At 40.4% G+C, this 14,699-nt stretch overlaps 1 protein-coding gene across 3 annotated transcripts; it reads right to left on the bottom strand.

Moving 5' to 3' along the window:
- Positions 1-196: 196 nt before the first annotated feature.
- rnf217 (ring finger protein 217) lies at positions 197-14,055 on the bottom strand. Of its 3 annotated transcripts, none has more exons than XR_010911238.1 (7): positions 12,748-14,055; positions 9,562-9,783; positions 9,251-9,415; positions 8,284-8,381; positions 8,081-8,192; positions 5,430-5,501; positions 197-4,745 (listed from the first exon to the last, which is right to left on the bottom strand). XR_010911238.1 is itself a non-coding variant. In XM_067482161.1 (7 exons), the coding sequence occupies exons 1-7, from the start codon at positions 13,738-13,740 to the stop codon at positions 4,666-4,668; spliced, it is 1,734 nt and encodes a 577-aa protein (XP_067338262.1). In that variant the 5' UTR covers positions 13,741-14,052; the 3' UTR covers positions 197-4,665. The 3 variants fall into 3 exon arrangements, 2 of the variants coding, with proteins under 2 accessions (XP_067338262.1, XP_067338263.1); XM_067482161.1 differs by having other exon boundaries at positions 8,089-8,192; positions 12,748-14,052; XM_067482162.1 differs by lacking the exon at positions 5,430-5,501 and having other exon boundaries at positions 8,089-8,192; positions 12,748-14,054.
- Between the last annotated feature and the right edge of the window lie 644 nt (positions 14,056-14,699).

Raw genomic sequence — 14,699 nt, forward strand, 5'->3', positions numbered from 1 at the left:
GGCTGGTCCCCAGAGAGTGAAGCAAACCAGTATACATTAGTAGCCTACAGAATCCCACACAGACTGACAGTGCTTCAAAAAATGCTTAATTGCTCTGAGAGAAAATCTGTCAAAAACAAGGTGGGTTAATGGACTGGTGATGTAATGTATTAATATCAAATTCAGTAAGTCAAAGTATGACATTTTGGCATTTGACCAGGTTTCTTTATTCTCTTTATTCTCCATCAGATTCTCAGATAAAAACAGTGATTGTGTTTGCTTAAATGAGCAATAATATCAGCAGACATTTCAACAGTGGCAGCAGGTGGAAGAAGGGGTTCTTCGTGCAAACAAGGAGCACAGTAATCAAAACATAAATACGATGCTCTCGTCCAACAAGTCGGCATGTCTAGAGAGGGAAAGGCCATCTTGATATTACCAATGTTCCACCACAGGCCTCCTGAGCTGGAATTAACAAATAAAGTATCATCCCTAACTAGACAATTTAATGGCTGAAGTGGCACATGTTTTAGTATATTCACCTTCTTCACTCAGTTTCATTCTCAGTCTCGACAGTCATAATGTTTCGGAGGCAGTACAACTGCATCCAAAGAGTGAGGCTGCTACGAGCCATGATAAAGTGACAGAATAACTTGTGCAAAAGTACATGAGTTTTTGGGATGAAGCTGACACCCTGGATTTTGGTACTTTTAATTTTAGAGATTTGGTGTTATCTTTAGCTATGAATTAAAGGCCTGATTGTACAGCATGTGTATGTTGTGGTACCAGACATGTTGATTTATTCAACATGTATAAACACACTTTTTAAATGTTAGTGGCCATAACTCATTACCCATTTCTTTAGCTGTTCTGAAATGCAATACAGCTTTAAAAAACTGTGGTATGTTTTACCCCAATTAATAATCTTTGGAGTCAAACAGGGTTCCTGAACCACAGGTAGGCAAAACCCTGATCTTTAGTGGCTGTGAAGGCACCATTACATATTTATGCCAATATCACTGGGAATATAAACAAACAACACAATTCCAGGGGTATCAGCCAGCCAATACACCCCAGTAACAAAATAATCAGTGGATATAACACCTCTCATTTCACTGACTAAATGAACATTGAGCAACTTTTTTTGCATGTAAAGCTTAACCCAAGCAGCTGTTATGTGTTTATATAAATCTAAGTGATCAAGTCAGTAATATGTATGAATACAACAAGAAATCACTAGTGCACTTATAAAAGAGTAAGACATCAAATAGTTGGACCGACAGGGACAAGAGGAACAAAAAAATGTCATTATTACAGTTTGGCCAGTAGCTACAGAGATGGAACAAATTCTGATTGTAAATCACCCTATGCTGGGCATTTATAGTTGATAAATCACATAAATTATACCTTTTGTTAATTTTCTGGTAATAAGCTCTAATTCAACGTGCTAATGATTTCAGCAATGGGGCAGCGTACACTACATGGTCATGTTTTTGGTAATATGGTCATGTGTTTAAAAACTGCTTTAAATGTCACTGATAGATTTCTCTGTATTGAAGACAACAACTGAACATGTCAGTGAAGTACTAGCTAACCAGCTAGATAAAAGCTTTGTGCATAAACTACAAGTAAAAACTTAAGTAAATGTTTTCAATGTTTTCGTTTGGCGCGTAACTTAGAAATTCCATTTTTCCAGTGCGGACTAACTAATAAACATTTTCTTGTTCTTGTCCCACTTCATATCGTTTGATTCAATCCGGAAGCTCCTAGTTAGCGTTTACAACCAAGTCAGGCTGGGAAGCAATGGCAGCGTTTGCAACACTGAGATATTTGGATCAGTTTGACACTAAACTGTGTTTGCTTCCTGGAATTAAATATGGTTGCTAAGCAGCTCTAGGCAAAGGTATCAGGAAGCATTTTGAATCTAGGGTGAAATTTCTGTGGCACAGTTCATGTAGATGGTAGTACAGTCAACAGAAAACAGACTCCCTGAGAGTACATTCAAACCCAGAGTCAGGACATCTTAGGACTTTTAAAAGCAGTGTGGAACAAGATATTTTCTGTCCTTTAGGAACCTTGTATTTACAGTGTCAGTGTACTCAATGTACTCAAAAATGTTTCAGATCCCTGGGATAAAGCCAAGCTAATGCAATTGCGCTGCAAAATGTCCAACATCTTTATAACTTTCTTTTCTTTCATGGTTTCAGTCCTTGATTTAGTGAAGATTCAATGATGAAATGTGCTGTAACACTCACTCCGCTACAGATTTTAAAAGCATTGATTAATAAAAACACCCCTCAACCTTTCATCGCTGTATCGTTCCACATCATTTTTTCTGTAACATCTCCTAGGTGTTTATAGATTGTGCTTATCCTTGTTTAGTTTTTTCCTTGAGTCAATCCATTAAAACATCTTTGTGAACCTCTCAAGAAGATGCAACATAACTAAAAGTGATCCCTTCTAGGAGTGGTGGGCTAAAAACAGGGGAAAAAAAAGATTAGCTCTGTAATTTAAAAATATCAGTTGCTCAAAAGCATTCAGATTGGTGGTTTTCTGTTGCTAAAGAGCTTTTTTTGTGGCTGACAGCAGCTCCAGCTCCAGTGAACATGTCTTTTGGGCTGCAACTGCCTCTCCATTTTTACTTACAGTTGAGGTCAGAGGACTTTAAGTCCTGTTGTACTTTAGAGAAGAGGATGGACAAAAGATGGTAGAAAAGTGAAAGAACAAAAGGAAAACCACGCAGTCAAAACTAAATGAAAGAATTAAAGTGAGCGAAGACAGGATAGGGGGATGAAGTAAAGAACAGCAAGCTGGCTACTGCCTGGCGATGACCTTTAAAGCTCTTGAAAATCTCCTGTTCCCTGGCAGCACTCCATGTGGGCTTTCTTATGTACCAATGTGAAGGAGTTAAAAGGGATACATTAAAAAGCAGTCACTATCCAGTCTCCCAAAAACACAAACATCTCATTTTCACTGCAAAATCAAAACTCTCTGGAGGTTCAAAAGAGTCTTTTGAACCTCCACAATGTTAACCACTTGACTAACCACATATTCAATGCATAAAAAAACAAAAAAAACATCATCCACTTCAGCTCTTTGGCAAACTACCACACACTTTACAACAAAGATAAATACCATACTGAATACTTGAATCTAAAGGTATAATTTGCCACAGTGTTTTCAGTTATTTTAGTTGGTAGTGTTTGCATAACACTTCCAAATGGCCTTTAAATGTCTTATACATAGTTATGCCAAGAACTTATTTGTTACTTATTTATCATCCAAAACCTCTGCAAAAGGAAAACCCCTTAAAATAAAAACTAAAACAATAAAACCAATAAATAACCTATCTAACAAAGGGGAAGCGTCAACCATCTGTCCTGCGATGTTCAGCATTTTGTTTTGGCACAACTGTCACACCACAGCTTTATTTTGTTTTTGATGACGCAGATACTGGCATACAGTATGTGGGCACAGCAAAGAAGAGCTGGCAGGTAGGAAAGGGATGTGTGTGAGCCGCCATCCAGCCAAAAGGGGAGGGAGGAAGGGAGGAGGCATAAGAGGAAGGCAGAGACTAATGGAAGGAAGAATTTAAGAAAAACCACAACAGAAACAGAAAACAATGGAGACTCACTAAAATTTCATATGTGTTCCCAGGATTTCTTTTAGAGGTCGGCAAGCTGAGTTATTCTTAGGCAAAGATTAATGTTCTAATCTAAGGTAGCCGACAGCAACATTACCATCTTTCCAAGTTTAGTTCTGTTATGTCTTATTTAGTATCCACTGAAAATTAAGTTTCCCCTAGAAGAAACAAAGTTAATGTCCAGCTGTGTTGCATCAGTGAGAACTAATTTCTCCATCATGGCTTGCTCCAAATTTAGATTCCATGTTGTTTATATGTTTACATGCAACCTGCTGCACAAACAGCTTTTGCAAATAGAGAAGATATTCCTTTGCATTTCCACATGGTTCACCTCTGAGCCCGAGCTTATCTGACAGTGTTCCCTAAAACTTTTCTTTCCAGTATCCAAAACTATTAAAGTCATTTCCACTAAATATATATGTCAGAGCATGTACCCAGCAGGGTCTGAGCATGCTCTTGCATAAATGAGATGTAAACAAAACTGCATATGTCTGTCACCTGTGTTTAGATTTATTCTTCGGAAAGGCAGCTGTTGTTAAACATGTAACAGAAGAAAGAAAAACTGCTGCTGAAACTTCTTGTAATGTGTCAGGGGCAAGATGCTTTTGACCAGCATGAAAGTCTTAAAACAGCTGTCAGCTGTCAGTTTTAGTGTAAGGATTTCAAACCTACTATCCATTATGTGCCCAGCACTGCTCAAGACAGTGGTTCATTCACAAATACCCTTAAATCTGTGGGGTTTTATGTCCTTTTCAGTTTGAATACCCGGTTTCCTGATTAAGAATTCTTTTTAGAAGAGTACTCCTGTGAAATTTAAATATTCTCATAAGTGATGATGTGATGGCGTGAATTTATCCAAGCCTCACTTTATATATTCACATACTTCCTTTCACCTGAAAGATCCGTACTAATTGCCAGTGTTGATTTTCTGATGTTCTTCTCAGACTTTCAAGATGACTCAGGCTGGCATGTCTGTCCCTGAGGAGATGTGGGCGCCGCTTTTCAAGATGTGTGTATATGTGTCTTTGTGTGCAGGGAAGGTTTCAGATCCACCGTCCAGAACCCTGAGTGCGCTGCTTCTTCCTCCTCTTACACACGTAGTAGACTGGGAAAACGACCAAGCCTGCAGAAAGGCAGGGAGTGGGAGAGAACAGGAAGATAAATTAAAGCAAAACATCTTTGTTTCTAATGGCACTAATAAACTTTAAATCCTAAACTGTCTGTTATTGTTAAGCTCTGATGACATTTCTATACAGATTTGTTTATTCCCTCTTATAGCACACTGTAAACAGATTTGGCCTGTTTGCAAATAGCTAATCTGAAACACAAAGGCTTGAATAGAGCACAACACTGATTCTATTAGGGATAAAAATAAATATGAATTTGTCACCACGGCATGTTAGCCTGCAGCGGATCATCTGTCAGACATACAGGCACAATAAACAGATTAACACTAATTACAGTTCAGCTGAGGCATCAGTAGATCACAATACTGCCTGACAGCATCTCACAGAGTACAAGCCTCCGGTTGGATGATGTAGCTCAAGCAAATAAAAATCAATCACCCGGAGAGTGAAATTCTGGACATATGACTTTAGCACATTCATAAAGAAACAGTTTAACCCTCTTTCACATCAAACTCAGTAATGCTGGTCTTTCGAAATATCATAGACTGTGCAGGTGCTTTGCTGTACGGAAGAAAATGTCTGTAATAGAGCCTGACCATTTAGCTATTATCTGTTCACTGCTCTCCCTGGAGCTTCACTGGATTAATGTGCACGTGTGCTCATGTGCATAATTATGTTACCTATCACCAGTGCAAGAGCTCCAAGCACCACAACCAACAGAATGACCACCGGAGCTATCAGCAACTTAGTGGCTGCAGAGAAAAAGAGAGAAAGAGAGGGAGCAGAACAATGATCATTCATAATGAATAAATGTTCTTTTTAGATAAGACAGAACTTGCATGATTCAATTTTAATAGTTTATTTTGTTACATCTTCTTTAAATATGAATGCATCCCTGTAGAAATTTTAGGATGTTTGGTAACCAGTGTACATTATGTAAGTTACTGAGTGCTGTAGCTGTAGCTGTCATGATCTATCAGAGATGTTCAAAGTCCTGGAGGCTTGCTAGCACATTGATTTGATAACTATGAATGGATAATTAAGGCTAACACAACTGGACACCTGATGCATCCATACTTCATTGTAAAGCTTTGCTCGTTGGCTTCTGCATCTGCAAGCGCAGAGTTAGATATGGATGCTTTTCCTCATGCAGCCATGATATTAAGAGGTAAATTCGCATCAGTCACAGATAAGAGAGAGCTGTATGGCTTTAACCTGTGACGCATATACGGTATTCGTGGTAGAGTTGAGGCTTTTCGGATTGCATTGTAGATCTTTTGGTTGGTTGGTTCATTACTTTGGGGCAAACGAAAAGTGGCTCAAATAAGTACTGAATCAAGATGACTTTTTAGCCCTGCACTTACTGTGTTAGTTTCTCTTTAAATGTATTACCCAACTGCTATTCCTCTGCAATTTTATAACCTTACTGTAATACACAGCATTATCTCTCAGCTAAGTGCAAAATGGTCTCACTCAGTGGTTCATTTTGAGATCAGAAATACAACAAACAAAGCAGGTTAATAGAAAGTGCAAATGCCAGAAAGAAAAATTGTGTATCACAGACAAGAGATTAATTGCCACATGCAGTACATTTATAACGTTTTAAGACCCCGTCACTTTTTTCAGTTTTGTCATGTTGCAACCTGATCTACAGCGGTTTTAATTCATTTGTTCTTAATAATCTACACTCAGTACCAAAAAAACAATTTTAAAAATGTCTGTAAATTTATTACAAATTTTAAAAAATTTAAACATCACATGTTCATAAACATTCAGACGCTTTGCAACAATACTGAAATTTAGCTCTGGTGCCTCCCATTCCTCTTGATTGTTGCTTAGATGTTTCTACACCTTCACTGGAGTCCACCTGTGGTAAATTAAATTACTTGGACATAATTTGAAAAGGCACACACCTATAGAAAGCCTCACAGCTGACAATGCCTACTCTATCAGAGCAAAAGCCATGAGGTCAAAAGGACTGTCTGCAGAGCACAGAAACAAAATTATTGCTAACACAAATCTGGGGAAGGCTATAAAAGTGTTCTGCTGCACTGCAGGTTTCCAAGAGCACAGTGGCCAACATAATTCTCAAATAGAAGAAGTTTGTCACAACCAGGACTCTTATAGCTGGATGCCCTGCCAAACTGGGCAATCGGGGAGAAGGTCCTGTATAAGAGAGGTGACCAAAAACCTGATGGTCACTCTGACTGAGAGATCCTGTGTGGAGATAGGGCACAGGTTGGAACAAAGTTCCAGATAGACAACCATCACTGCAGCTCTACACCGATTGGGACTTCATGGCAGAGTGACTAGACGGAACCCTCCCCCTTAGTCCAAACATATGAAAGCCTGCTTGTTTGATAAAGAAAAACATTTGAAGGACTCTCACACTGTGAGGAACAAGATTGTCTCGTCTTATAAAAACAAGATTTTACTTTTTGGCCACAATTCTAAAACAGGCACCGCTTATCACCTGTGAAAAACCATCTCAACAGTGAACTATGGCTGTTTCAGTATCGTGCTGTGAGGGAGCTTTTGAGCAGCAGGGACTAGGAGACTGGTAAGGGTTGAGGTAAAGCTGAATGGATTAAAGTACAGAGATATGCTCAATAAAAACCTGTTTCACAGCGCTCAGGACCTCAGACTGGGCCGAATGTTCACCTTCCACCTTCCTAAGCACACAGCCAAGATAACATAGAAGTGGGTTAGGGATAACTTTTGAAATGTCTTAAGAGAGACCCAGCCAGATAACTGACTTGAAGCCTAGTGAACATCTCTGGAGAGAACTGAAAAGTGCTGTCCACTCACAGTCCCCATCCAACCTGACTGAGCTTTAGAGGATTTGCAAAGAGGTAAGGCAGAAAATCCCCAATCCAGCTGTGCAAACATTGTCATGTCATACCCAAAAAGAGTCGAAGCTGTAATTGTGGCCAAAGGTGCTTCAACAAAGTACTGAGTAAAGGGTCTGGATACTTTTGTGAATGTGATTTAAAAAAAAAAAAATAATCAAATTTAAAAATTTAAAAACTTACAGACATTTCTAGATTTCAGTTTTTGCTTTGTCATTATAGGGTACTGAGTGTAGATTAAAAAGGAAACTAAATTAATTAAACAGCTGTACTATCAGGCTGCAAAAACAAAACTGAATAGTGACAGTGGTCTAAAAACTTTCTGAATGCACTGTAACTGATCAACTGTGTTGAATTTTGACTCTGTTAAAACCCTGCACAACTCCAATGACATAGATTACTGCCTAACAATACAAGACAAGAAGCTGTAATAGTGTAAAGCTCGAAGTGTCTAAGAGGATGCTGAGAAACATATCACACACCAACGTACCACATACAGAGCCTCTAATTAGCCGTCTGAGATGAGGTTTATCAGGTAGGTAGCGATATTTGCAGCCAAACACGCTGAGGTTGGATGTATGGTCCCCGAAAAACCTGCCAACAAAATAAGGTGAAAGATGAACAAAATTAACAAAAGATGAGCAACAAAAATGCAAAAATTAAGAGAAAAAAAAAAAGTTGTAACCTTAAGTGTCGGTAGCGTTCTCCGCAGCGGTAACAGAAGTTTGTGTTACACTGCATACAGGTCATATGGTCACATCCCTCTGTACGCTGAATATGGATCTAAAGACAAAGTGGAAAAAGCTCTGTTTCTTGTAGAACAAGTACAATTTCTGAAGCACTACTAGCAGAGGATTCTCTTATTTTCACACTGAGCACTACAAGAATCTGCATCAGAATACATTGAACGGCAAAGTAATATGCATGCAGCAGCATATTTAATGGATCCTCACTACTTGGCTGCTATAGCAGTGAGCAGTCTTCCCATAACAAGGCATTAAGATCAGCTGCTTTCAGCCCTTTTTCCAGCTAAACACAGCATGACACCAGTTTGTTGACTTCACAGTCAAAAGCAATCCTCTCACCTTGCTTTCAGAGCACAAGCGCAGAGACATTCAGCAGCAGTGTGACAAACACAGATGGACACTGTTTGCTGCTGTGGGTAAACATTTCTCATTTACCAGTAATTTAACGTATGTCTTCCTTTACTCATCTTATGACTATCAAAATTAGTGTGTAGATGGACTTGGCTGTAAGGATACTGTGAGATAAGACCAGGCGGGTGTTATGACTTTGAAAAAGATGCCAGTGAGTCTACTGGATGTGGTTTCGTGCAGCAGGGACGTCATCATTATTTTTTCAATATGTTCGCTCACCTCCTGTGCTTCTCTGATCTACTGTGCCTTTGAATCTGTGCATCCATCTAGCGCTCTATAGGTCCCCATCCATCATCCGTTCCTGCTTTAATGCTTCTCTTTCCCTTCATTGATTCCTCATCGATCTACGTTGACTACACACTCCATCACTCTGCTCCCTTTCCATTTCCACTTGCTCAACTTACACTTTGGCCACATTCAGCATTCCTTTAACCTTGATGCTCTACAGCAAAAAAAAAAAGAAGTATTTATACAGTTCGTATCCTCAGCTCTTACCTTGCATTGTGGACATTTCTGGGCATTTCTTTGTCCATGTTCTATAACACTTGCCCAGTTTCGTAGCAGCTTGTCTCCTTTCCTGTAGTCACGGCATTTTAGGCCATTGTGCCACGGCGAGTGGCATTTAAAGCACCACACAAATTGGCAATTGCTACACTGGATCTGCAGTGGAGACAGATAGTACAATTGGACTTAGATATGTAATTCATTTTCCTTATGTTTTGCTAAATATTGCTGCACAATCTTCATAATTTTCCTTCATTTTGTGGTTGTCTGTGTAGCTGGAGGGGATCTAAATATCATCTTACCTTGTACTTGTGCTCCGAGCGGTTGCTATTGTGTTTTTTCAGTGAGGTGAACTCGCTGCACTGGGGACAGGGCTTGGTGCAGGAATCAAGCTGACTTAGCTCCAAAAAGTATCGATATTTTGCCACATCCTCATTGGCCAAATGGGAAACCACCACTCCTTCCTCCAGGTAGCCACTGCAATCTGGGATTGGACAACTGATGTACGGTTTGGCTACTCGCACCTGTGAAACATCAGAAGCAGGTAATTTAATGTGTATCTATACAACAGAAGGAAAATCACTCCAATGTGAGGATTTGTATGTCAAGTACATACATTATTATTAGTATTATGTGCACTTAATGTTACTTCTACATAAAGTATATCATAAAGATTTAGACCAATGTGCTTAGGGGAGCACTCTGGGTCTGTGTGTGGTGGGATTCTCTGATACAGAAATGGAATAATGTTAACAAATCTACATAAGAATTATTTTTGCACTATTGGTGGTTAATTCCTTATCACTGAACTGAAGTGTGAGGAAAAGTAGTTAATGTCTCTCACGACACACACATTTTACCAGGTTTACCAGTCATACCTGCCAAATGGATCATATCCATAAATAGATTATACAGTGTGGTCATTCAGTCAAGCACTATACCTAACCTAACATCATATTCACAGAACTACATATTTTTAAAAAGTGTTCCTTTTTTAAAAACTAAACCTTTTAACTGAGTCAAAATAAACACAATACTTTAGCACAATGATTGACACCTGCAGGGCCATCTATCCTGAACACTAGACAGAAGTGCTTTCCCTTTCATAACATAAACAAACAATGCCGGTTTCTCTCTTTCAAACACACACCTTATCGTATCATAGGTAAATCTTAAAATTACGTCACAAACGTCAATTCTCTTCTTTCCTTCTCACTGTCAACCTCTCTGTTTTGTCTTTTTTCCCCCTCCTAGAGCATCTTTTCTTCTCTAGTTAATTCTCACTTTCTTACTCATTTCATATTTGCTTTCTGTCCCATTCAATGTCCCCCCCGAACTTTCAGCTCATCAACGTCAATAAGAGCTATTATTGTACTGACACATGATAAGGCATTTTGTCCCTGTGTCTGTCTGTTCGTTTGTGTGTGAAACAGCAGACAGAAGGTAAAGAATAATAGCATCGGCATCTTGCAGTGTTACACCCAACGTCCCCTACAGCAGTAGTTCTCAACCCTGGTCATCAGTCCTTTGCCCTGCTTGTTGACCAATTATTTCTACTCTACCTTATCAGCTTATCGGCTGGATCAGGTGTTTTCAGTCAATCAGAAGCTGGATATCAATTTACACTGTCTTCCCCCCACCCCACCCTTCTGATTGATTTACTACATCTTGATGCATATACCGCCCATAGGGTAGGGCAGGGATAGTTGAAAACAAGCAGGGCAGTGGTCCTTGGGGACCAGGGTTGGGAATACCTGCCCTACAGCATGTGTGCACACAAATATATACACGCCACAACGAACAAAAGCTGACTATGTATCCTCTGCAGGCATGACAGCTGATGTGTCAGTATTGTTGACAAAACTCTAATGACTACTGCCAGACTGGTCGGACAGGTTCAGAGTGCTGCTGCTCTATTTCTCCCTAATATACATGTGCCACCATGTGTGACGTGTTTAAAATGCAGGTGACTTTGTTTTGCGTTTTCACTTTCATAAGATAAGACACAAGCCAAGATAAAGGTGCACACATAAATAAAACTGTTAAACAATTCTGCTTAGAATGGGCACATCGGTGTCCTATAGCAGTGGTTCAAGGTAAACAGTTGAAATAATTAACTAAACATATGAACAAACTTTTGAAGTAATTAGCTACAAGCAGCCCACCTGAGAAATAGTTTCAATTAGTTAAAAGCAAAAAAAAATAATAAAAAATATACTAAATCAATCTACCAAACAGCTTCTGCCACACCAAGCAGTGGTATGAATGCAAATTTGACTAAAGCCCTCTACACACTAGCAGTTAAGTTTTATGACATTTTTTTTATCAAACAACATACAGTTTCTAATCCAGTCATAAGAACACATTGGGGAGATAATGGGTGGTGCAGATAATGGGGTATGTGAGCTCAATTGACAGGGCTGTATATGGACAAAAATGATTCAGTGTTTGTGTGACTGTTCGTTTTTTTTCATCAAAGAAAGATAATTTCAGATATAAAGCAGTCTCTGTGTTGGCTAAAAACGCTACAGTGGCAAGAGCCTAATTTTTCCTTAAATAATAAAGTGTCAGTAACAGGGGATGCCCACAAAGTAAATCAACCTGGGATTAATGTCAGACTTTTGTTGAATGGCACTGGCTCATGAAAAACATGAAGAAAACAATCCACTAGCTTTGGCAATAGGCAACAAGTGGCAACATGTCCCACATATCTGAGTTTGATTTCTGTGGTAGGTGCACTGCAGAAAATTGGAGGTAAATTATTAATCTGTCAATTATTCACGTTCTTAATCTAGCAGAGTAAAGAAACCTCTGTCTAGCCTAGCTTCATTTTGCACCAAAATTTAAAACTCAAACATAGAAATAATACTTGCAGAAGAAACTAAGTTCCTTCCCAATAAAATAAATAGACCAGAATGTATTGTAGCCCAAGGACATGCTGTGTGCTTATTGTGCCTCAGTGTTAACTGACCTACAATGACTTGCCTGAGGTGTTCGCTCCCAAAATACACTCAGATGTAGTTTCTCAGATCAACAAAAGGTGAAAAAAAAAATGCAGTAGAGGTTGAAGGACACATTTGTGCTCTGTTGGATGTAATGCACAACCAACCCCGAATATACTATATGTGAGGGTGAACTATTCCTTCCATTAGTGAACATTAAAGAAGGACATTGGTTTAACCCAATGCAGCACAATGTCTGCTGTTGGGTGTTTCTGCACGGGTCCAAAGTTTTAGTGCACACTGTGTCAGTGACCCAGATTCTCAGAAAAATAGTTATCACAAGACGAGGAGACCTGCAGATGGCCTGGGACATTTTAATAATAATTACATAAAGCTCTGTCCTAATTACCACTAGACAGCCCGTGATTCAGATGCTTTTCTGAGGTATTTGAGACATGTAGAGACAGCTTGGTGGTAAGGGATCACAGTATTATTCCCATAATTTATAACCACGGCCCCCGCCCTGCTCGGCCTCTCTACACCAACCTGGGAGCTGACGTACAGTTTCAGACACTCATCACACACGGCCTTCCTGCAGCAGGGCAGGGGTGCGATGGATTTGTCTTCCAGGCACACCGGGCAAATCTGCTTCACACTCTCCGCCCCGGCCTGCTCCATGTACAGCTGGTGGGCCATATCCGCGAAAGGATCCACCAGGTCGTCCAGTGTGTACAGTGCTGGTACGGGACTCGAACCTCTGTCCGGTCCTGTCTCCGAGTCCACTCCTGGTGTGTCACTTGTGGCCGTTTCATCGTGGCGGTCTGTGATTTCTCCGTCTGTCCTTTGACTGTCGGCAGCGATGCAGTAAACAGTGCAGTAGACGTGTTCCCTAACACCAGAGGACTCATCTAAAGTGACTGGGTTGCTGTCATTGTCATATTTATGATGGCACTGACCGCCAGTGGTAAAATAATCAACTCCTTGCACATCCGAAGTCGGTAACTCGCTCAAGGCTGGCTCGTTTTGGTCGCCGGCTTCGCCCGTTTCTAGGTCCGACTTTTCACAGCAGCCACATTCACTTCCATGAGCGTTAAAAATGCCGGTATTACCGTTTGCTTCGGGGTTTTCATGCTCGTTGTCGCGCTGCATCCGACTGCTTGCACTTAAACGGTGAGAAGGAGACCTTGAAACCCCGAAGTTCCTCCTCAAAATCTCGACGGCACTCGCTCTCCTCCTCTCCCCCCCGCCGTTGCAGTTGTTGTTGTTGTTGCCCTCCGCATCCCTCTCCTCCTCGCTGCTCCTCTCGCCCGTCGTCTCCCTCGCTCCGCCGTCGAGTGACAACCGCGATTTTGACCTGGTGACACGCTGGCTCCAATCTGCACCTGACCGATCAACTTTACCGTCCGTGAGGGAAGTTTCTGCCGGCAGGTTGCGGGACAGCTTCACCCTCCCCTCATCGAAACTGCTGATAAAACTCGGCATTTTATAGGCGTCAGCTATCGGTCCGTCATCTTCCATTCCCGGTCGGGCTCTCCCCATGCAGTAATCGCGTCTCTCCCGGACGGAGCCCTGCCTGTGTCTCTCAACTCCTACCAAAACAAAGCAAGCAGCTTGGTGCTTCCGGGTCTCGGCGTCAACGTGCGGGAGAACGGCGACGGGCCGATGGGAAGCCTAGTGGTGGAGCGCAGCTGGCAGCTTGGCTCACACAAAGGCACGTAGCAGGGTACAGCTGTGGCCTGGCCCGGACGGACTTGCTGTAGACCCAGAATCTGCGCTCATAACATACACGAAGTCATGTGTTATTAATGCCTAACATTTCTTATTTATCATGGAAGTCACTGTAGTTGCACTGCATTTAATATGCAAAAAAGACCTCTATTTTTAAAACTCTAACTAGTAATTTATTTGGTGAATTTAGCCAGCCACTCAGCAGCGTTTAGTTTTCAGTTATTATCATAAAAACAAAACTTAACCCCATGTTTACAAGCTGTGACATATACTTATTGGCCACAACATTAAAACTGTTCAGAGTGGCCATACTGATCCCGTCTCCATTATTATTATTATAGGGGATGTACAAGATATCGCTTCAATAATGCTATAATAATGTAACGACATGTAACATGTCAATTATGCTATGTTGCATAATGACATTTTTTGTAATTTTATTTACATTATACATTTTGATGTGTATTTTTTTACACTGTATTGATTAATTAACACTGTATTGATTAATAATCAGTATTGTTACTGTTAATTAAAGGATCAGAGTACTTCTTCCACCACTTCCACCCATTTGGAGGTCATCATCAGATCGACCACCCAACAGCAGATTTATTGATCATCTCAATTATAGGTCAAATTATGGAGGTTGCTTCTTTCATTTACTGAGATCATCACAAGTGCTACTATTGTTTTATCATTATTACTAGTGGTAATGGTAGCAGCTGCATAGTTTCACATTACAATGTATATCCAACACTGTTGCTTGCATCACA

This window comes from Channa argus, chromosome 17 (genome assembly GCF_033026475.1).
Source record: "Channa argus isolate prfri chromosome 17, Channa argus male v1.0, whole genome shotgun sequence".
NCBI lineage: Eukaryota > Metazoa > Chordata > Actinopteri > Anabantiformes > Channidae > Channa > Channa argus.

What these genes read in the sequence shown, in the direction of transcription:
- rnf217 (XM_067482161.1), bottom strand. Translation starts at nt 13,740, where the DNA reads ATGGGGAGAGCCCGACCGGGAATGGAAGATGACGGACCGATAGCTGAC. An exon ending in GCTCGGAGCACAAGTACAAG is followed by an intron (nt 9,416 to 9,561) that starts GTAAGATGATAT and finishes TCTCCACTGCAG; the next exon opens with ATCCAGTGTAGCAATTGCCA. An exon ending in AATTAGAGGCTCTGTATGTG is followed by an intron (nt 5,502 to 8,088) that starts GTACGTTGGTGT and finishes TTTTCTCTGCAG; the next exon opens with CCACTAAGTTGCTGATAGCT.